The following is a 21,016-nucleotide window of genomic DNA, read 5'->3' on the forward strand; positions in this document are numbered from 1 at the left end:
AGTCCCAGGGAGAGCAATAACTTACCCCTTTGGGGGCAAAGCTGGGACTCAGAAGCCAGATGTCCTGTCCCAGCCCCATGCTTCCTCCACTACTGTGTGCTCTCCTTTGTCACTCAGCACATCTCTATCTCCAAACAGAAGTTTAGCCATGACAAGCTATCAAGGGCAGAGACTCCCATGTTCTCTGAAGACAAGGAAACACTACCCCACCGGCTCCCTGGCCTTTCCCTTCCCTGGCAAGGGGTTTGAGAGCCTTGTGAAGTAGCAAGGGAAATGCTTGATGAAGGCACCTTCTCAGAACTCTACCAAGCCAGGAGCTTCAGCCTCTCAACCGAGGCCTTTCAGCTTCCCAGCTGGCCCCCTTTCCCCGCTGTCATCCTTACCTTGCAGACCTACAGAACCTTGAGGCCCAGGGTCTCCTGGGAGGCCAGGGATGCCATCAATGCCTGGAAGACCCAAAGGTCCTGGAGGAACCTGGATAGCTTTGGAAATTGGTGTGTGTCCTGGAGCACCCTGGGGGCCGGAAAGTCCTGAGGGCAGGTGGTGAAATAGCAGTGTCAGGCTGGAGCAGAGGAGGGGCATGGGCGTCCCTCCCTCTGCCTGGCAGTCGCCAACTATCTGCTCTTTCTCTTTGTGCTCACAATTCCCACTTGATGCCTCCAGGGCAGATCACATAACCCTTGATGGGACCTTCTTTCCCCATCTCCTTCTTAGTGGCTTGGTGGGTCCTTGTGGGCAAGGCAGGAAGCAAGTCATATCTATTTTGGCTCCCCATAGCTCAATATGGAATCTACTTGGTGGAAGGCAGTTAGGAAATGTCTGCTGCAAATATAAGTAGGCCGAGACTTGGCTCCGGGATGGAACAATTATTTACTTACATGCTGGTCACAGCGCAGTACCAAATATGCTGTAGAGATGTATCCAACCCAGGGGTGCAGTTGGCATCCAGCTTAAGAGCCCCACCCAAGTCAACTACCTTACAAGTAGAATAACTTGCTTACTAATTCTTTAAGCAAGTATCTATTGGGTGCTTACTATATGCCGAGGTCCTGGGAGATGTGAGACTAGAGCTGTGATGGACATTTATGGAGATTGTGCTTAGTGATGAAGATGAACAATGCAGAGTTTGACAAATACCATTAACCTCCTCATGCAATTTTTTCTTTTTTGATTTTTGTTTTCAAGATGGGGGTTTCTCTGTGTAGTCGTAGCTGTCCTGGAACTCACTCTGTATACCAGGCTGGCCTCGAACTCACTGAGATCCACCTGCCTCTGTCTCACGAGTGCTGGGATTAAAGGCGTGTGCCACCACTGCCTAGCTCAAATTTTAATAAGGACTCTGAAGGAAATGAATAATGCTGTGATGATGGGAGGGAACATAGGGTGGTATGGACAGAAGGGTCTGCTTTAGAGTCATCAGTGGATTTCCATAGCCAGGGACTGTTAAGCTGGAACTATTGAAACATCAGAAGTATCCGCAGACAGACATTTAAAGAACTGAAGGGCAAGAGAGCATCAGGAAACATATACACAGTATTGATGGGAATGTTAACTAGTGCAGGCACCAAGAAAATCAATATTGGCGCTCCTCATAAAAACAGAATTGCCATAGGATTCAGCTGTACCATTCCCAGTAATATACTCACAGGCCTCCCAAGTCAGCATACCACAGAGAGCCCTGCACATCCATGTTTATCCCTGTGGTATTCACAATAACCAAGGTTTGGAACCAGTCTAAGTATCCATTAACAGATGAATGGGCAAAGAAAATATGGCACATAGGCACGAAGGAATTTTCTTCAGTCATAATGAAAAGAGAAGTATGTCATTTACAAGCAAATGGATACAACTGGAGAACACCAGTTAATGTGAGATACACACAAACATACATGTATGCGACGCAAACAGAGGAGGGACTGACTAGGGAGAAGGGAACTAGTAGGAAGGAGAGAAAGAGGCAAAAAGAAGGTGATTGGGAGAACATTTGAGAGGCCAATGAACAGTAAAGGGTACAGGCTGGCGTGAGGATAAAAAGGGAGTGTCACACATGATTTTATGGGCTATAATTAGTTCATTTTTATGCCATGAATAGAGTAACGGTTTGTTTTTATTGGCAACTATATATGAAAAATGATTGTTGTTCGGGGAGGAAGGGTGCTACATGAGACAAGCTGATGGCTTGGACCTGGAGGTAGCAGCAGAGTGTTGATGCAGAGTGAGCAGGTATAAGGCCTGTTGGGACGGAGGGGGGGGGGATACAGCCCTCAGGGGCTGCTGATGGACTGAATGCCAAGGTGGGGATTTGGCTTGAGGATAGAGAGAATGTTGCATCTTTTCTGAACTGAGAAAATGAGAGTAGTGGTCTAGATGCAATGCAGAAGTAATACAGAGGGCTGTCAGTGGCAGGACCGATGGCAGCAAAGCAGTAAGACCTCCAGTCCTGGGAGCAGATGGGGACAGAGGCATCTCCAAAGTAGAGAAACTATCTCCTGGGTTGGGGAGCATGATCCCCTAGTTGCTTTTGTGGTGTGGTTGGACAGCATGGCTTCTAAAAGAACCTCAACCTCATGCCTTAGCCCCTCCCTCCACAGCTCAGGCTTGACCCACAACTTGCCCTGGACTCACCTCTTGGCCCCGCCTTCCCCTTCATCCCGGGAAATCCTGGGTCTCCTGGTGGCCCAACCTTGCCAGGAGTCCCCATGAAGCCAGGCTCCCCTTTCATGCCTGGCAAGGGCCAAAGGAAAACAAGTCAGGTGTTGACATGGTGGTGATGAGGGAGACTGGGCAGGAAGAACACCATCCACAGGCCTCTGCAGGGCCACTGGACTGTGCCGTGGTGACTGATGGGTCATGCAGCTGGTGGAACAGACTTACCTTTCAGCCCTAGATCTCCAGAAAGGCCAGAGAAACCTGGAAGTCCTTGGTTTCCCTTGAGCCCTTGAAGGCCTGGAATTCCAGGGAAGCCAGAGTCTCCAGGGTCGCCTTGGTCTGAGGACGGGCCAGGGGGACCTGGAGGTCCTGGAAGGCCTGGGCGGCCTAGGGATAAGATTGGAAGAGTAATGAAGTGCAGGAATATGGGAAGATGCTGAAGACCTAGGGACTTAGGTTCCCACAGTCCATAGTTCAGGGTTTTTTGTTGCTGTCCCTGGAGTCCCCATGCCCTGACTTTCTGAAAAACATCAGCAAAATGCAGCCATTTCTAGTCCCTCAAATCTTGGTGGAAGGGAAGAAATTGAGGCCAAGCAGATCCATGCATGCCCAGCAACAGGGAAAGGGCTGCATTATAGAAAGCATGTAGGCAAACATCAAAGCAGGGTGGCCAGTTCTATTTAGAGCTTCTTGTTTTTACCTCGTTCTCCATCTAGGCCTGGCCGCCCAGGGTCACCAGGCTGTCCTGCTATGACTGAGGGCAAAGAGATGCCTGGGGCTCCGGGGGGACCAGCAGGACCTTGGAGACCTGGGAAACCTGCAAAGAATAAATAAAATGGGGCTTGGTGGGCTTCCTAGGTTCAGGAGAGGCCCGGGTGCACTCCGAAAATGGAAGCCATTAAGGTAGCTGCAATACCAGCGGACACCAGCAGAGGGCTCTTCTCCCTTCATCCTACCTTCCCAGCAGGCAGACAACAGTAAACAGGGAAGGCTCAGACTCTTCCTTTCCAGCTGGAGCTTCGTTTTATCGGGATAGAGCTATGGAAATTTCTAGCTTCCCAATTTCACTGGTGATGGAAATATTTTAGGCTGTTTTTCTCCAAATCATAAAAAAAAGAAGGCATGGCTGAGCAGCTGGAATTTAAGTTTCCCAAGTGTTGTTTGTTATTAAACACACTGGTACATCAAACAAAATTTCCGAACAGCTGTCTGATGCTGCCCTAAAGTTACGCTGCTGTATGACTCAACCCAGACCATCCAGAACGAAGGCAGAATTCCCCTGTGTGTCCTAGGTTTCTGGGCTATCTTCTGATACTTCAAGGCAAACAAAAAGACAGTCTTTTATAGTTGTCAGATTAGTGAGATGACTGCTTAGTTGCCTGTTGAACACATCTCTCTGGACCAGATATCTGATCCCCTTTGGCCAAAGTGAATAGTTACATAATAGAGCATTTACAGAGTCCCCTGCCAGACTCCCATAATACTTTCCATGTTTTTGATTTGTGGAACAATTTCTACTATAAGTTAAAAACAAAACCTTTCATCAGATGACAAAATATTTATTTAATGCATGCGAAATACACATATGACACTCTTGATGGGGAAACATCAACACTACCTATATACATGTTTAAGTTCCTGCTGTCCACTAAGCATGGAACAGCTGTGCCAACTGGCATATTCTAATGGAGGGGCAAATAAGAAAACTTATTTGAAAGCAGTGTAATCTGCTTGATAAAATCTGTTGGTAGAGATTCTTTTTTGTGTGTGAGAAGAAAAATCCAAAAATATGATTACTCAATTTCCCATCTTATATCTGCCTTAGAAAACTGGCCAATCCATGTAAACTTGGAAAGAGAGATGGTAGATTAGCCAGAGCAGGTGTTTAAAATAGCTCATCAATGCATTGAATCACAAAGAAAACTGGAGTTGAAAAGGTTGATTTGGAGAAAAGGCTCTTGTTAATTTTAGGTCTGTATGAGAGAAAAAAAAAACCAAACAGCACACAAAGAGCTACATGCTGCTCCTGGCAGCTCGGGCAGCTGTGTCAGGATGACTCTCTGAAGTACTTTTCTTTTTCATTGAGTAAGGATCTGAAAAGAAAGACACATTGCATGCTTTTTCCTGGAAATAGAGCTTTATACATGTATAGGTGCATATAGAAAATGTACGTATTTTAATATCAACTGAAATCAGGCAAAACGGACAAGGAAAATACCGTAAAACCCCATGTAATGGAGTAAGTGTGGGCAGCCTACAGATTCGAAGAGTCCTCCATGTCAGTTTTTTGAAGACGTGCCTGCCCTTTATCTGCTTCTTGACTTCATAGTTATGCTAATATATCATCAGATACTAAATAAATACACTACTGACCTAAAGTAGTACCCAGATCTCATATTGTTAACAACCTCCCATTATCGTGTGTGTCTGAGTAGAACTCAGAGAACAGCTCTGTGGGTTTGGGTCGCTCTTTCCACCTTAACTTTGGTTCCAGGAGTGGAACTCAGGTTTTCAGGCTTGTAACTTTGATGCCTTCACACACTGAACCATCTAGTCAGCCCTCATATGCTTTTTGATGAAAAATAAATGTTCTACATGAGGGGCTGCAAATGCAAAATGCTCGTTTCGCTAACTGATTCCGATGGCAAAGCCTGAGAAACTCTAAATATATAAATGTAGGCTCCAAAGATTTAATGCAAATATGAACACCGAAGTATAATTGCAAATCATTTAGCTAAAGGTATTGTGAGCCCAGGGAATGAAGTGTTCTTAGGCTAAGTCTGTTTTGCTTCCACTAGTAAATCACAGACAGTTTCCTCTGGTGGGTACAATACAGGCTGTATTCTTTTTAAACCAATTGTTCCAATAAAGAATAACCCAGGTATGATGAGCACATCTGCACTCCATTGCCACACTAAAGAAAAACGAAGATGTAATTATCTTGTTAATTATGTGTGCAGCCTCCATAGACTCCACCCCCCCCTTCTCAGAGACAACCATTCCCAAATTCTGTGTTCACTTCCTTCCTTTTCATCATAATTTGTTCATGAATATTTGCAACCGTAAACAGTATGTTGGTTGTTTTGCTTATTTTGAACATCTAATGACAGAACCACACCAAATGTATTCCCTTGTGATGTGCTGCTCCTCATAATTATGTTTCTATAATATATCCATCTTGATGTGTACTATTTACTGTAATTGTAATTATGATTTCATGTCAGCTAAAGTAAATGAATAATTTGATAACCAGACATTCACAGTCAAGATTTACAAACAGAAGAAAAAATGTCATACGCTTCCCTCTGGTCCTATCTTCTCTATGTCCTGGGAAAGAAGCCACAATTGTTCTGCAGGCTCAGACCCTGCTTTGAGCTCTTAATCTGGAGAAACTCCCAGCTCCCCCAAAAGAACAAGTTTGTCCTGACCAACAGAAAGATTAAACACAGAAACAACAGATGCCTCAATTCTAAGTGCAGCAGGAAATGAATTAATGTGTACACTGGAAACATATGTACACTATGTGAACTGAAAGTGTGGTAAGATCTAAGACCCCAAATATATTGAAAATATCACTTCCCAAGTAGCATGTCATAGCATAGTGCCCAGTGTTCCTGGGGCATCATCGAGACAGAGATACGTTCTTTGACACACATTATCTTACTGTTGATAGAATCCTCAGAAAAATCTGTGAGACAGTTTTGTTATTGTATCTATTTCACAGAAAAAAAAATAAGAGTCCATTTGGCATTGAGAGACAGGCATGTGCTGGGCAGTGATGGTGCCCACCTTTAATCCAAGCACTCGGGAGGCAGAAGCAGGCGGATCTCTCTGATTTCGAGGCCAGCCTAGTCTACAGAGTGAGTTCCAGGACATCCAGGGCTACACAGAGAAACCCTGTCTCGAAAAATCAAAGAGAAAGGGGGGGGGCATGGAACTTCATTGATCAGGATCATGCAGCTTGGTAAGAGGGAGAACTGAAATTTGGACCTAGAGGCCATCCTCTTAGCCACGAGGCTATACTGCATTCATTTCCTGCTTTACATACAGTGGGAAGACATTATGGGTCTCCAGAACATTGCTAAGGAAGCTGAAGAATGGTAATTCATTCTTACTTTTTGAGAACATTTAGAGAGGGACACCCAGAAAGACTTCAAGCAGTGTGCGGAGCTGAGATCAGGGTGGAATTTGTTTTATGAAAATATAACTGATACTGATAGAGTGCAGGCTGTGGGCCTGGCCTCAGGAGGCCCTTATTCTCTCAGTCTTGGCTTTCTTCTGCCACTCAGTGTCTCCCATCCTCACGGAGCACTAAGGAAATTGTAGCTAAGATCTCACTAAATAGACAAACTCTGCTCCTTGGAAGCATTCATCCTGGCTCCAGCCAAGTGTGAAAAAAGAGGTCCAGGGCTTCACTGGAAAGAGCTAGGGAGCAACGGGAGGCTAGAGGGCACTTGGAAGAGTGCTCCCCAGCATTCTTTACTAGAAAGCCACAGGAATAGCCTATCATCCTTTTCTTAGCAGTCACTGTTAAGGACTCTTAGACTCTCCAAAATGCAAAGCCAAGTATAATTCAACCCTGTGAACCATGTGGCCCTGATCAACCCCAAACCCTGCTCCCCTGCCAAGGCCTCATTCAGTTTCTATAAGGTCTGACTTGAGCCAACTTACCTCGGTCACCTTTTTGTCCCCTTGAACCTTGTTTTCCTGGATCTCCAATGCCAATTCCTGGCATTCCCTTTTCCCCTTTGGGACCAGGCAAGCCAGCAGGCCCCGGAACACCAGTGATACTGGCTCCTAGGAAGAAATGCAGAGGGATGGGACAGAGCTCAGGGGAGACAGCCCTTAGGCATGATTGACTTCCTTGTGGTCTGGAAGAAAAGCTCATTCCCACAGAAAGACAAAACATCCTCTTTTCCCCTTGTGTTAAGAACCTCCAATTAAAGACTGGTGAGGATATCTGAGTCCCAGGATATGGGATATGCTACAGTCAAGAACACATGGAGGATTTCTTCCAGGCTTCTGGAAGAGCTTTATGTCCCTAAACTTGACCTTCAGGGCTTTTCTTACCTGGAGTGCCATGGGTACCCTTGGTGCCTGGAAGTCCATTCAGTCCATGTAAACCAGGCAGTCCAGAGAATCCTGAGGATAGAAAAAGCCAGTTTCTAACATACAGCCTGTATCTTGGGTTCTCATAATTCTTATAAGGGCCACTGCAGCTTTAAGAGTAAGATGGCAGTTAATAAGGTTTGGATCTAAAATGTCTCCCAAAGGCCCACGTATTCCCTAGTAATAGTATATTCAGAGGCAGAGCCTTTAGGAAATCATTAGACTACAATGATTCTGACTTTAGAAATGTACTAATTCAATGTGACTCAAAACTTAATGAGTTATTGAGTGGTAGAGGAACTTTTATGAAGTGGGGCCTAATTGGAGGAAGCAGCTAACTGGAGGCATGTTATGAATGGGGGTATTTTGTCCTGACACTGACTCTTATTGCTTCCTGATCACCATGAGGTGAGCAGCTTGACTCTGCAACACACTCCCTATCATGATATTCTTCCCTACCAATGATCCAGCTAGAATGAAGCCACATGACAACTGTGGACTAAAACCTCTAAAACCAGGAACCCAAATAAATAGGTCCTCCCACTTTTCTTGTTTTTGTTCGTTTGAGATAGAGTCTCATGTACCTTAGGATGCTTATAACTCTTTATGTAGCTGGGCGTGACCTTCGACTTCTCATCTTCCTGCATCCACATCCAGAGTGCAGAGATTATAGGTATGTGCCATCACTCTGGTTTATGCAGTGCTGGGGATTGAACCTAGGGCTTTGTATATTCTGGACAAGCAATCTACCAACTGAGTCACACCCCCACCACCGTAGGTATTTTTAATAGAATGTAGGAGTAGCGATGCCAGGACCTTGAGAGCCTTCTCCCAGAAACTGGGTCTAGAAAATTAAAGCAAGGAAAGACAACATATGCCGGGCAATAACTTTCTGCTATGGCTTCATATAGTAGCTGCATTCCTCATTTCTGTAATCAGATGCTTGACTCAAGCAGCTTAAAAAGGGAAAGGCTTATTTTGGCTTGCAATTTGAGGGTACCATCTATCATGCTGAGGAAAACATGGCATCCGGATTATGTTGCATCCATAGTCATGATGTAGCTGGTAATAAATTCTGGTTCTCAGCTCGCTTTCTCCTATTTTATTCAGTCTAGGACTCCAGCCAGTGGAATGGTACTTTGTATAGTTAAGGTTGGTCTACCCAGCTCAGTAAACCCAATCTAGAGAATTCCTCACAGGCATGCCCACAGGCTAACCTAATCTACATTGTCCCTTGAAAGGTGTCCCCAAAGCTTGTCTCCTAGCTGATTCTAGGTTTTTTGGTTTTTTGTTTTTGTTTTTGTTTTTGTTTTTTTTTTTTGGGGGGGGTTTCGAGACAGGGTTTCTCTGTGTAGCTTTGCGCCTTTCCTGGGACTCACTTGGTAGCCCAGGCTGGCCTCGAACTCACAGAGATCCGCCTGGCTCTGCCTCCCGAGTGCTGGGATTAAAGGCGTGCACCACCACCGCCCAGCTGATTCTAGGTTTTATCAAGTTAACAATATCAAGTTAACCATTTCACTTGGATATAGTTTAATGTGTTCCCCAAGGTCTCCATTGTGATATAATGAGAGGTGGTGGGATCTTTAAGAGGTGAGGTTTACTGAGGTTTTGTCACCGAGACTCTCCACAGAAGGAATAAGGTAGTTCTCATGGACCCTGAGTTCTCATAGTTGTGAATTTCTTCAGAAGAGTATGACTGGCCCTACCCCTCACTTTGGCCTCCTATTGAGTTGTGATCTCTCTCTCTCTCTTTCTCTTTCTCTTTCTTTCTCTCTCTCTCTGCCATGATGCTAACCCCTCATGAGGTGACATAGACGTCATCTCCCATGAGGTGACATAGTTAGGGTATGGTCCTCCTTAAAGCCAGTGCCAGAGCTCTTTGGAATTACTGCCTCAAAAATTATAAGCTAGGGGCTGGACAGATGGCTCAGAGCTTAAGAGCACTGACTGCTCTTCCAAAGGTCCTGAGTTCAATTCCCAGCAACCACACGGTGGCTCACAACCATCTATAATGAGATTTGGTGCCTTCTTCTGACATGCAGGCAGAACACTGTATGCATAATAAATAAATAAATAAATATTTAAAAAATTATAAGCTAAATCTATTTTCTTTCTAAGTAACCAACCACAGGAATTTAATTACAGTAATGGGAAATTGATGTGTCTTTCTTGTTAATACTTTTCTTTGTAGCTCTCACATTCTTCTATTCCCATTCATAATTGTTCACCTCCCTCCTTCCTTCTTTTTTACTGATTAAATATTTATTTTATGTGTATGAGAATTTTGCCTGCATGTACATTTGTGTACTACGCAAGTGCCTGGTGCCCATGGAGGTTAGAAGAGGGCATTGGATTACCTGGGACTGGAGTTACAGGTGGTTGTGAGCCACCAGGTAGGTGTTGGGAATCAAACTCCAGGCCTCTGCAAAAAACAAGTGCTCTTAACCACTGAGCCATCTCTCGAGCCCATTCTACATTCTTCTTTCCCATTAATCCTCATTTAACACCTCACTCTAAGTATGGCTTAGGCCTGGCTGCTACATTCTATGATGAAGTAGTTGCCATCTGTTATGAGGAAAAGACACCTCCTCCCACTTCCTCCCCACAAACACACATACCTTTAGGTCCTATTAAGCCAGAGGGTCCAGGATGGCCAATTGACCCTAGATGGCCAGGGGAACCTGGGAGGCCTGGGTCTCCTCTCGTACCAGAAATCCCTTGAAGTCCTAAATGTAAAATGAAGTCAGACATTGAGAATAGGGTATGGCTTGAAGCTAACTTCTTCAGTGAAAGTTGTCAAGTAGCACAGTACCTGGGGACCCAGGAAGGCCAGGATCTCCAGCAATACCAACTTTTCCATTGTCGCCCTTGTTTCCTGGGTAACCTCTGTCACCAACTAGTCCATCTTTTCCCTTTACACCTGTAAGGTCAAGAAAATTGCTGGATGATTAGTCCCCATTTCCGTGGGAAAACAGGAGTGGGAAGGTGAAAGCATTTTGAGATGTTGAGGGAACTTGATTCAATGAAGGAACTCTGGGAAAGATCCTGGTGGTTGTTTTCATATTTGGAAGCTGTTCCCAATTGAGACGTACACAGACTTTTTCTGAGTGTCTTCCAGAAGCAAGAACGGTGGACTGAGATGTTTATGCACCAAAGTTTAGATGAAAATATGGAAACTACATTTTAGGGGCTACACCGTGCTAAAGGTCCTTATCAGTTTGCCTGGGAAAACTATAGGTATCCACTGGATAGAAGTTGAAGAACTTGGGGCTGGTCTCCAAAATTCCTTCTAGTCCTTAAGTTCTGAAGCATTTGAGAAGTATATGCAAAATTATCTCAGCCTTACCTTTAAAACCTAATTCACCAGGCTGTCCCTTGGGTCCTGGGCTTCCAGAAATGCCAAGTGTTTGGCCTTGGTCTCCTGAAGGTATAAGAAATAGTTTTTCATTTTCTTTTGCCAAAGCAATCTTTTCAATCTTTCCCCCTCAGTTCAGACTCAATATGGCCATAGGAGCTTCTTGACAAAACCATTCACTGAGTAAAAGGACCAGGGATTCTACCAAGCTACTGGCATGAGCTGTTCTTATACAGAGCGCTCCTTCGTTGGAAACACATCACTAGGCCCAGTATGTGTGAGAAGATGGTAAGTGGGACCTGAAATACAACCAGAATGGAATAGTGATTCTTGTAAAGATGGGACCTATTCTTGCCTGGGGGCAGGGGGGCTATGCTCATCAGCCGAAGAGTTGCTCTGAGCTGAAGTTCTTTTATGCTGCTGTTTTGAAAACATTCCTTTGGCTTTGTATTATTTATTTATTTATTTATTTATTTATTTATTTATTTATTTATTATTTATTTATTTATTTATTTATTTATTTATTGGCCCTGAAAGTCCCGGGAAGAGATTTTGGCAGGTACCATTGTTGTTTGTATTGTCTTTGAAGAACAAGGAGTACAGAGGGTGTTTGGCCAACTGGGAAATATAAAACAAATTCGTTTTCCCTCTAAACACAGCTCTGGCCACCCCCTGAGTTATGGGTTGGTAGAAAACCTTACCTTGGTCTAGGCAAACAGATCAAAAGAGAAAATGTTCCCTACCTTTTAACCCTGGGATACCAGTTGCTCCCAGGGGACCAGAAGTTCCAATGCGACCCTGTAAGCCCTTCAAGGCAACATAGAAATCATTATTTCTGCCTGGAGTTTGGAGATGCTCACCATCTTTCTCCTCTCTCCCAACCCCTAGCCGTTGCCTGAGAGATGCTGATTACACACTCTGTGTTAGATGGGACAGGAGATATATCCTTTAGATGGGAAGGTGCTGAGCCAGAGATAGACATGCATACTTAGGGCTTGCAGTGGGGAATATTCCATCTGCAGATTACTCCTAGTCATGTCATTCATAACCTATCAGAATTGAAATCTCAATGCATCAATGTATGGATGCATTGATTATTAAGTGTCAGAGAACGTAGGACATGAATCCCAGGCCAGGCACTCAATTTGCTCTGCAGCTATTCAGCTACCACCATTTTGGCCAAAGCTATAGAGTTATGTCACATCATCATCACTTCAGCCAGGTGTGAGGGCACATGTCTATAGTTTTAGCTCTCAGGAAACAGAGGCAGGAACTTCACAAGTTCCCGACCAGCCTAGTGAGATCCTGTCTCAAAACTGGAAGAAAAAAACAATCACAAACAGTAGTCTTGATTTTCCTAAGAAGGCTAAAGGCTCCACAAGGAATATGAGGTTGTCTTGTTACCAGGTAGCAGGCTGTAAGTGTGCAGGGTGCTAGCCTGCATTTGGATGAGTAGTTTCCATATTCACAGGGAAATCCACCTGCACTCCCTGACAGTTTTCTGAAACACTCTGCATCTGGGAAGTGTTTATGTCAGCTGCTTTCAGTTGTTCTCATGGTATCTAGTATGGTTGGAGGTATTTGGAGATGTACCCAGGAAAAATGCATGCCAGTTAGTACACTGCACAGGAGACTGAGTAATGGGCTGGGTCACTATTTTCATTGGACCACTACCTTCGGTGGTAGCCCCTCCGTTCTGCCTGTTTTCTGGCCTGGCTTCATATAGCGCACTGCTCTAGATATAGATATTCCTAATGTGAGTCTCTGCTTATGCTGGGAACCCTTTCTCCCCCAATGCATTCCCACTTTGTTCTATCCCTCCCCTTCTGTGAGTTATGAGGACTTTAAGCCTAGAATGATTTCCTTGGAGAATGTTTGAGCCATGTAAGTGTATCCTCTCTACCAGATGGACTAATGCTTTTGAAAGACAAAACTTTGCTTGTAGGGAGTACAGGTATTTGGTGCCTAATCATTGGATGAGACTACTATTTGTGTAGAACATTCCATGTATGTGACACATGTTAAGTGCTTTGCATGTCTCATCTCATTTAATCTTCACTACTGTCTGAAAGGAGTTTGGCTATTCGTCTACCTTTTTAATGGATGGAAACCTAAGGCTCAGTGAAGTTAATTAAGCAAGGCACACAAGATCACAGAGCAAATGAGAGATGAAGCCTGATGACAATCAAATTCAAGTCCATCTGTCAGACCTACTCTAGTTTATTCTGTCTTATTTATGTTTTTAAATGTGTGTGTGTGTGAGATACACACACACACACACACACACACACACACACACATACACAGCATACCACTACCATGCTACCATGTGTGCAGGTATCCATGGAGGCCAAAGAATGCTTTGGGTGCCCTGGAGCTGTAATTCACAGAGAGTTGTAAGCTGTCCAAAAAGAACAGCAAGCACTTTTAACCACTGAGCCATCTCTACAGCCCCTACCCTGCCTTTCAAAAGCCCAGATAATCTAGACTTGAATCTTTGCTAGTTGTTGTCCTCTGAGGTACTTCAAACACCTTCCTATTAAACCATCAAGAAATCTCTGAATGCTATGCTTAGAGATATAGCTCAGCAGTAGAGCACTTGCCTAGCACGTTTGAGGCCCTAAGTTTAATACTGAGTAAACCCCCAAATCCTACACTTATTTCTAGTTGTGGTGTGGTGGTGCATACCTGTAATCCCAGCACTTGCAAAGGTGAGGCAGGAGTATTATGGGTTCAAGGTCTCCCTTGACAATGTAGTAAGACCATGCCTTAACACCTTCTCCCACAATCTGTGAATTTTTACATTATGTCCAGCTTAATGCGGACTGTAGGGTGCTGGCAGTGGGGTACAAATAGAAAGGTTTGTAAGGCTATTCTCCTTAAGTCCCAGAAATATTGCTTAGCAAGTGAGATTCTCTGAAGAACCAACTAGGAGCAGTTCGATACAAGCAATGAAAAGTGCCTTGCCAGCCCAGCAGCAGCCCCACAACTCATGATGAGATGGTGCCTTGAAGAGCAGGCAAGTTTTGGAGGCTGCAAAGTAGGCAGGAAGCTTTGCCTCATAGGGCCAATAATGGGAGCAAAAACACAGAGGAAGGGGATACTGAGGAAAAGGGTGGGAAGATGTGTCACACACAGGTGGAGAGTGAGCACTTTGACGTTATCTTGAGGGCAAGAGTTGGAAGTAGCCTGGAATCAGAAAGATGGGAACCCAGGGCATGTGCCTATGCGGTGAAGGATTATTTTTGTTTTGTTTATGGTGAAGAGACAAGAATCTGGATAAACTTACACTTTTTCCTGGCATTCCTGGGAAACCTGCGATCCCCAGGGGCCCCTTGAGGCCGGGTAATCCACTTCTCCCCACAGATCCAGGGGAACCTGGCTTCCCACTGAGGCCTTTGATGGTATTGGACTGTCCAGGAGCTCCAGGTGGGCCTGGTAACCCTGGGATGCCAGGCTCTCCTTTGTCACCTGGGAAAGAAGCAAAACCTGTTAGAAAAAGGCTAGAGGCAACACAAACAATCTGTCTAGGTGCAGGTGCTCAAGGTCATATACCAAATGTGCTCTCAGGTGGCGGGGGAAGCTGGCTTGGGGAGAGGGTGGTGGAAGGAGGTGCCGTTGAGTCTTTCCAGCTCAAACATTTGGCAATAGCTCAGTATCTATGCCTCACTATCTACCAGGCTCTTTCTGGGGTACCGCAGACTGTGGGTCAAGATTTCAGTTCTACAGTGGCAGTAGTCTCAAAGATCAAGGGACACTCAGGAAGAGGGAAGACAGCCTCCTTGAACCCCATGTTGTCTCCTGTACTGCTGTTCTTGGGGGTGAGCTTTGGTTTTCCCTGGAAGGAAGCCAAGGGTGGCTGTAAATCCTTTCTTGAGAATGTCTCCTGAACATCCCCTGCCTCAGCACCTCTGGGTCCAAGAAATCCATCAGATCCAGCAGAACCTCGAGAGCCTTTTTCTCCTTTGAACCAAAGGGTCAGCATTGGAGGTCTTGGACCAGACATGCCGACTGACCCTGGATCCCCTCTGTCTCCTGAAGGAAGGCAGATTAGGCAGTCAGCATGAGAGAGACAGTTTACACACCAAGTCACACTAGGGCTGACCTTTCATATTGTTTCTTACCACACTACCCCCCCCCCCCCAGCCCAGTTTCTAGGCCTTTCTGTCCTCTTCCCTATCCCATCCTCAAACTCTGCATTTCTGCATACGCGTTCTCTTTCACCAAACCCAAAGACATCGGTAACTTTAGACCCTACTCAAAATTATCTTCCAGCGATGCACTGGGAATATATAGTAGAGGCTTTCATTTTGGTTTGAATAAGTATCCCCCAAAGATCTGAGTGGTAATGGCTTGACTTTCAGCCATTGACTTCATAGGGAGGTGAGTGAGCCTTTGATGCATGGAGTTGAGTGGGAGGAAGTCAAGTTATTGGGTCCATGTTCTTGAAGGGGACTGCAGGACTCTCGTTCTTATCACTTTCTCAGTTTTGCTTCCCAGCTGCCATGAAGAAAGCTCTGCTCCATGATGTACTGTGCCACCACAGGCCCAAAGGCAACAAGGTCACCTGATCACAGATGGAATCCTCTGAAACCAAGGTCTAAAATAAACCTTTTCCTTCTTAAAAACTGTTTATGCTAGGGATTTGTTGTCAGTAGTCAAAAGCTGACTGACACAGTCCATAACATGCAGTGTTAACTCTGAAGGGAATAGTCTTTTGGTTTCAAAGGACTTAATTCAGAAGTCTAAATTTTTGTCTAATACAGAGGTGGCATTCATCACATGAATGACAAAGTTGACAAGCAAAATACACTTTGAAAAACAACGTAGTCGTTTTGGAATCTCTCTCTCTCTCTCTCTCTCTCTCTCTCTCTCTCTCTCTCTCTCTCTCCCTCTCCCCCTCCCCCATCTCTTTCTCTCCCTCTCACCTTTTTCACCCGGAGTACCAGCCTGTCCAGGTTGTCCCACCTTTCCAAACGAACCAGAAATTCCTTTTAATCCATGAGCTCCAGGAATGCCGGGAAGACCAGGTAAGCCAGGAAACCCTACTGGTCCAGAGGAGCCCTTTTCACCTGTTGAAGAGTAAGACTTAGACCAGGTAACCAAGGAAACCCTACTGGTCCAGAGGAGCCCTTTTCACCTGTTGAAGCGTAAGACTTTCTTTTATTATCATTTCTGTTGTACATACACGAAAACAAAGGGAGGCCAAGAGAGGCTGAATTACTTGCACAATGCCACCGAGACAAGAAGTTGCAGAGAAAGGATTTGATCACAGGTTTCTCTAACTCTAAAGTCTTAGTTTTTTTTAACCAAGCTTCTTAGTTATTACACATTCTAGGACTCTCTGAATGTGTAATAATTAACCACCAGAAAAAACGTGGGCTCTTTTGCTTTACTTCATTAAGTTCAGAGCACATGTCCAAAAAAGCCTAGGTCCAGGAGGCCAAGAGATGAGCACAACCTTGCCATTTTGTGCTAACCAATTGTATGCCCTGCCCTGAGACTAGCCATTTTCTCCTGTTTATAACAGAGATGCCACACACCTAACCACTGCTATGGCAATCATAGAAAGTGAGAGCTATCAGGTTCCTTGGTATGCGCCATGCTGAGTGATCTATATATAGCTGTTATTGCCCTGGCTCTTTCTGACCATGTTAATCTTTCCACTGTTCCACACAGCAAGCAATTTGAGTGACTCACATTAGGTGATTGTCTTCCTTTAGTACCAGCCTGGTCTAAATAACTTGCTACAGAAAGCCCTGCCTACCTTCTGTTTCCTGGGCAGAGAGGAGGGAGCAATTTGGGCAGCTCGGAATGAATGCTCCTTTTGGGTAGCCCCTGCCCGCTTCACTGGCCTTCCCAATTACTTCACTTACCCTTTTGGCCTGGGATGCCTGGCAACCCAGTGACTCCTGGCAAACCTGGGCTTCCCGGGAAACCATCTGTCCCTTGAGAACCAGGAAGGCCTTTTATCCCAGGTAGACCTTGTTTTCCAGTTGACCCAGGTTGACCTATGTCTCCTCTTTGACCCTTCTTTCCAGATTGTCCTGAATAGAGAGAACACAGGTCAGCTATTAAGTGAGATTCTGCACAGATTAGGGTCACTGCTTATTCCCATTGGTTCTGACTGGCTGGCTTGTTGAACTTTGTCCACGGCCTTTTAACAATACCCATTGAGAGCTGCCAACAAGCTGAGTGCTCAGTTGGTCAGAGCATTAGTACCTACCATCCAGAGCACCATGCTAAATGCATATCGCTTCTAGCATGGCACAGTGATGGGCAGGAAAAGCAACCCCCTTGTGATTATAACTTCTTCCTTTATGGATGTGCTTTACCCCGGAGCCTCTGAATGGAGCTCTGGGAAGCCAGGGCGGCAATTGAACTCCAGTTTCCCGGCACTTACACTCTGAATCAAGTTACAATGGTTGCTTCCTGAGCCAATTCGTGAAGTAGAGGTTAAAGCTGAGCTGTTGTTCGAACTTCCCAGGGAGTCTTGGATACAGGGTTGCCCTTTTAATCCCTCAAGCAAGCAGTTAAGTCAGCCAGTTCCTTGGCATTAGGTTTGAAAGACCCCCTAGTGCCAAGTACTGGAGAGACCCACAAGGCCCATTTGATCTCCCAGGTACCCTGAGTCTTCTTTCACCACGCTTTAAGTTGGTCAATGGGATTAACGTCCTGAGCTGCTGCCCAAGTGGAATGTCCAGGTACAAAGCAAGGAAATTAAAAAACCAAAGAATTCAATCAGTGACGACAGAAGTATTTGGGCTCCCAAGGACCTCAATGAATGGCTGACTTAGCTTTCCATGAAATGAAAAGCAGCAAGTAGCTGCGAGCCCCAGGATTCCAATGGGAAGCTGTGAAGAGAGTTCTCTAACAAGAGAGCTGAAGACAATGGGAACCAACCCTCTAGCAGGGCTCAGGGATCCCTGGCCTTGTAAGCAAGGCCATGTTATAGGGGATAATCAGATAATTCCCCAGTGGGAAGTCGTAGTCGGTGAGTTTGTGGGCTGTTTTTTTCCTTCTTCTTCATGTCAGCAGCTTGTATGAAGACCCCGGAAACAGAAGGACAAAGGACTTAAAGCAGATATTAATGGCTCGGCAAATAACTCAGCTTCAGTCACTTCGTCCAGGAGGCAGAGTGGGGATGATGGTACTGAGTGAAAGCCACTGTTAGCCTATAGATCTTCAGAGGCATGTTCCCTTGACGGGCAGGCCACTGGGGCGTGGGGGCGCAGCTTTATCTCTCTGTAGCTCAAAGCAGGCTCACCATAGCCCCAGTGAGGGTACAACACAACTCAACACAGGGTGGATTCTTTAACAGAGAAAGGCCAGGGGCAGGCCAAAGCGTCCAAAGGGGGCAGGAGGCCTTGGAAGGCAGACATGACAGAGATCTGTTGTCACAGTGCAGAAGCTAAACAGTAACAATGTGTTCTGCCTGCCACAGGCAGAGTGATTTGGGATTTGACACTAGAGAGGTCAGGAAAGTAAAATCTCCGAGATTCTGACCATGTCACACTGCCACTGTTAGTCCCAAGGATGCCTGAGTCTATGTGAAGCCTAACTAAAGTCTGTCAAGTTGGGATTCTTCCTCCAATGGACCTACCTGAAATGCCTGGAAGGCCTGCTGGTCCTGGGAGTCCAGATGTGCCCTTGATGCCAAATGTATCACTAGATCCTGAGGGTCCTGGCTGTCCTGGTGGTCCTGATGTTCCAGGGTTGCCCTTCTCACCTTTGGGGCCTAGCATACCAGACTTCCCATTCAAACCTAACGAAAAGGAGGGGGCAGATGTTCACCGCCTAGATCACAGGGAGGCAGTGGCTCTCCAAACCATCTTCGAGTGGAAGGGCTTGGCCCGGGATTCACCTCAGGCGACCCTGTCTTCTTTTTGTCAGCAGCTTTGCAAGAACTTGACTATTGGTTACAGCTACTCCCAGAATTACTATGATAGGAAAATGGACTCCAACCACATAAGGAAAATTTTCCTCAAAGAGAGCCGGACTAGAATGTCATTTTAGCTTTCTTGTTAATTATCCCAGATTCAGTCATGCATTTCACACATGCGTTCATGCAAAGACAGTAGTCACTATAAAGCTTTCTGTTCACTGTCAAGTAAAGGGTCAAGAAGAGTCACCCGTGGGTCCTGGAAGGCCAGAGTCTCCAGGAAATCCTTTGTCCCCTGGCAATCCCTGTAGGCCTTGCTCCCCTGAAGCACCATTTTCGGCACCAAAGATGTCACCAGTGGCTCCCTTGGAACCTGGTAAACCTGGACTGCCAGCCTTTCCAGGCAAGCCATCTTTTCCTGGAAGCCCAGGGAAACCAGGCAATCCCTTCTCCCCACGAGGTCCAGGAAATCCTAAACGTAAAGAGGCAAAAAAATTAAAAGGCCATGGATGTTTAGAAGCAATTTGTCTAGCTAGAGATCTGAGGCAGATTTTTTTCTGATACAAAAACTAATGTGTTAATAACAGTCAGCAGTCTCCATTCCTTGGAGAATTTGTGCAGAGGTAGGGACTATAACATGTGAGTGGGAGGAGGTTCTAGTTCTGGGAAGGTGGGAGTAGGCACAGCTTAGAAACCTGCTCCTGGGGTCAGTAGTTGCTAAGAGACCAAGTCACACCAAGGCCTTCTGGCCAAAGCTCAGTCTCTCTTGCAGCTGTTAAACTCCAGCGGTTCTTAAGGGGGCAGAAGGTAGTGGAAAGAACAGAAGAAATGCTAGACACTACAGCAGGTAGCCAAAGAGAAGACTCAAGCGCTAGAACAATGTCAGTTCAGAACTTATAGTGACACACAGATTATTGGCTCTATCCTGGAGTTTCTGCTCACTGGGTATTGTGAACACGCTGAGAGTTTGTGTGACTACTAAGTTCCCAGGTGATGCAGATGCTGACCCAGGGAACACAGAGGGAGAAGCAGTGGCACACTACAGTCTTGAAGCTCAGGTTGGAACTACCCTACAAAGGGGAAGAAATGGGTAGCTTCTATTGGACTGATCTGAACTTCTTTCTCTGACCTCCAAGAAGTCCATGTAGGATATTGCCACATGACTGGTAAGCAGTCAACTGCAGAGTCCTGGCTTTGTCACTAGTGGCTTTGTGAAGTATTAGTTTCCTCATCTGAGAGTTAAGGGGTTGCCTTCATTGGTTTTGCATGGCCCTTATTGTCGTGTTATGCCCTCATTCTATGGCTCGCGATTGCATTTTTACTGCAAGTGGAATCAAAGCATTTCAGCCACACCAGAGAGCAGACCTAGCTTATTGTCATCAGTGGAGAGTGAAAACCATCCAAACATAACAGCCGCAAGAGGGATGCCTTCTTTCCTTACCTGGCAGTCCTGGGAGATGAATTAAGCCCGGACTTCCGGCCTCTCCTTTACTTCCATGAGTGCCAGGCTTGCCTGGAATTCCAGGGAGGCCCCGAGCTCCTTTAGAGCCTGAAACCCCAAGTGAAGGTAGTGAGGGGAAAGGAACACTAGCACAGATAGGCTCGACTCATGATGTTTAGTCCACAATTCTACTCTCTTTGCCGGCTTCCCCAGTCTCACTTCCCCACACCACGCTCTCGGGCAGCTGTTTCCTCAGTCGCCAAGAATGCCCTCAGCAGAACCCTCATGTGCTGTTGGGATTCTCTGCTTCCTTTGATTCAAGGCCCTTAACGTGTGCTTCCTTTCCCTGGCCTCATTCCATACCTGGGAGTCCAGGAGCTCCGGGAAATCCTGATGGACCAAATGACCCAGGAATAATACAAGGCAAGGTGACTCCTGTAAATGATAACACATGGAACTGTGAACTCATCAAGTCAGAGAAGAGTCTCCCCTCATATGCTCCTTTCCTCCTATTCTATTTAGTGGACAACCATTATCTCCCCACTCAGTAGCTAGGTGCACACACAAATAGCTTGACATC

At 45.6% G+C, this 21,016-nt stretch overlaps 1 protein-coding gene across 1 annotated transcript in view; it reads right to left on the reverse strand.

Annotated features, from left to right (window-relative positions):
- Col4a6 (collagen type IV alpha 6 chain) overlaps positions 1 to 21,016 on the reverse strand; it is a 285,743-nt gene that overhangs the window by 5,920 nt on the left and 258,807 nt on the right. The window contains exons 24-41 of the mRNA XM_052737073.1: positions 20,800 to 20,871; positions 20,437 to 20,544; positions 19,246 to 19,467; positions 18,717 to 18,878; positions 16,990 to 17,160; positions 16,042 to 16,185; positions 15,023 to 15,148; positions 14,403 to 14,584; positions 11,857 to 11,920; positions 11,105 to 11,179; positions 10,571 to 10,678; positions 10,377 to 10,484; positions 7,720 to 7,791; positions 7,321 to 7,446; positions 3,350 to 3,466; positions 2,875 to 3,036; positions 2,626 to 2,724; positions 384 to 530 (exon numbers count right to left, since the gene is read on the reverse strand). Of these exons, the coding sequence (XP_052593033.1) occupies positions 384 to 530; positions 2,626 to 2,724; positions 2,875 to 3,036; positions 3,350 to 3,466; positions 7,321 to 7,446; positions 7,720 to 7,791; positions 10,377 to 10,484; positions 10,571 to 10,678; positions 11,105 to 11,179; positions 11,857 to 11,920; positions 14,403 to 14,584; positions 15,023 to 15,148; positions 16,042 to 16,185; positions 16,990 to 17,160; positions 18,717 to 18,878; positions 19,246 to 19,467; positions 20,437 to 20,544; positions 20,800 to 20,871 (2,265 nt within the window). The remainder of the gene's footprint in view (positions 1 to 383; positions 531 to 2,625; positions 2,725 to 2,874; positions 3,037 to 3,349; positions 3,467 to 7,320; positions 7,447 to 7,719; positions 7,792 to 10,376; positions 10,485 to 10,570; positions 10,679 to 11,104; positions 11,180 to 11,856; positions 11,921 to 14,402; positions 14,585 to 15,022; positions 15,149 to 16,041; positions 16,186 to 16,989; positions 17,161 to 18,716; positions 18,879 to 19,245; positions 19,468 to 20,436; positions 20,545 to 20,799; positions 20,872 to 21,016) is intronic.

The sequence above is a fragment of the Peromyscus californicus genome, unplaced genomic scaffold (genome assembly GCF_007827085.1).
Source record: "Peromyscus californicus insignis strain IS unplaced genomic scaffold, ASM782708v3 Scaffold_10__1_contigs__length_136768540, whole genome shotgun sequence".
Lineage (NCBI taxonomy): Eukaryota > Metazoa > Chordata > Mammalia > Rodentia > Cricetidae > Peromyscus > Peromyscus californicus.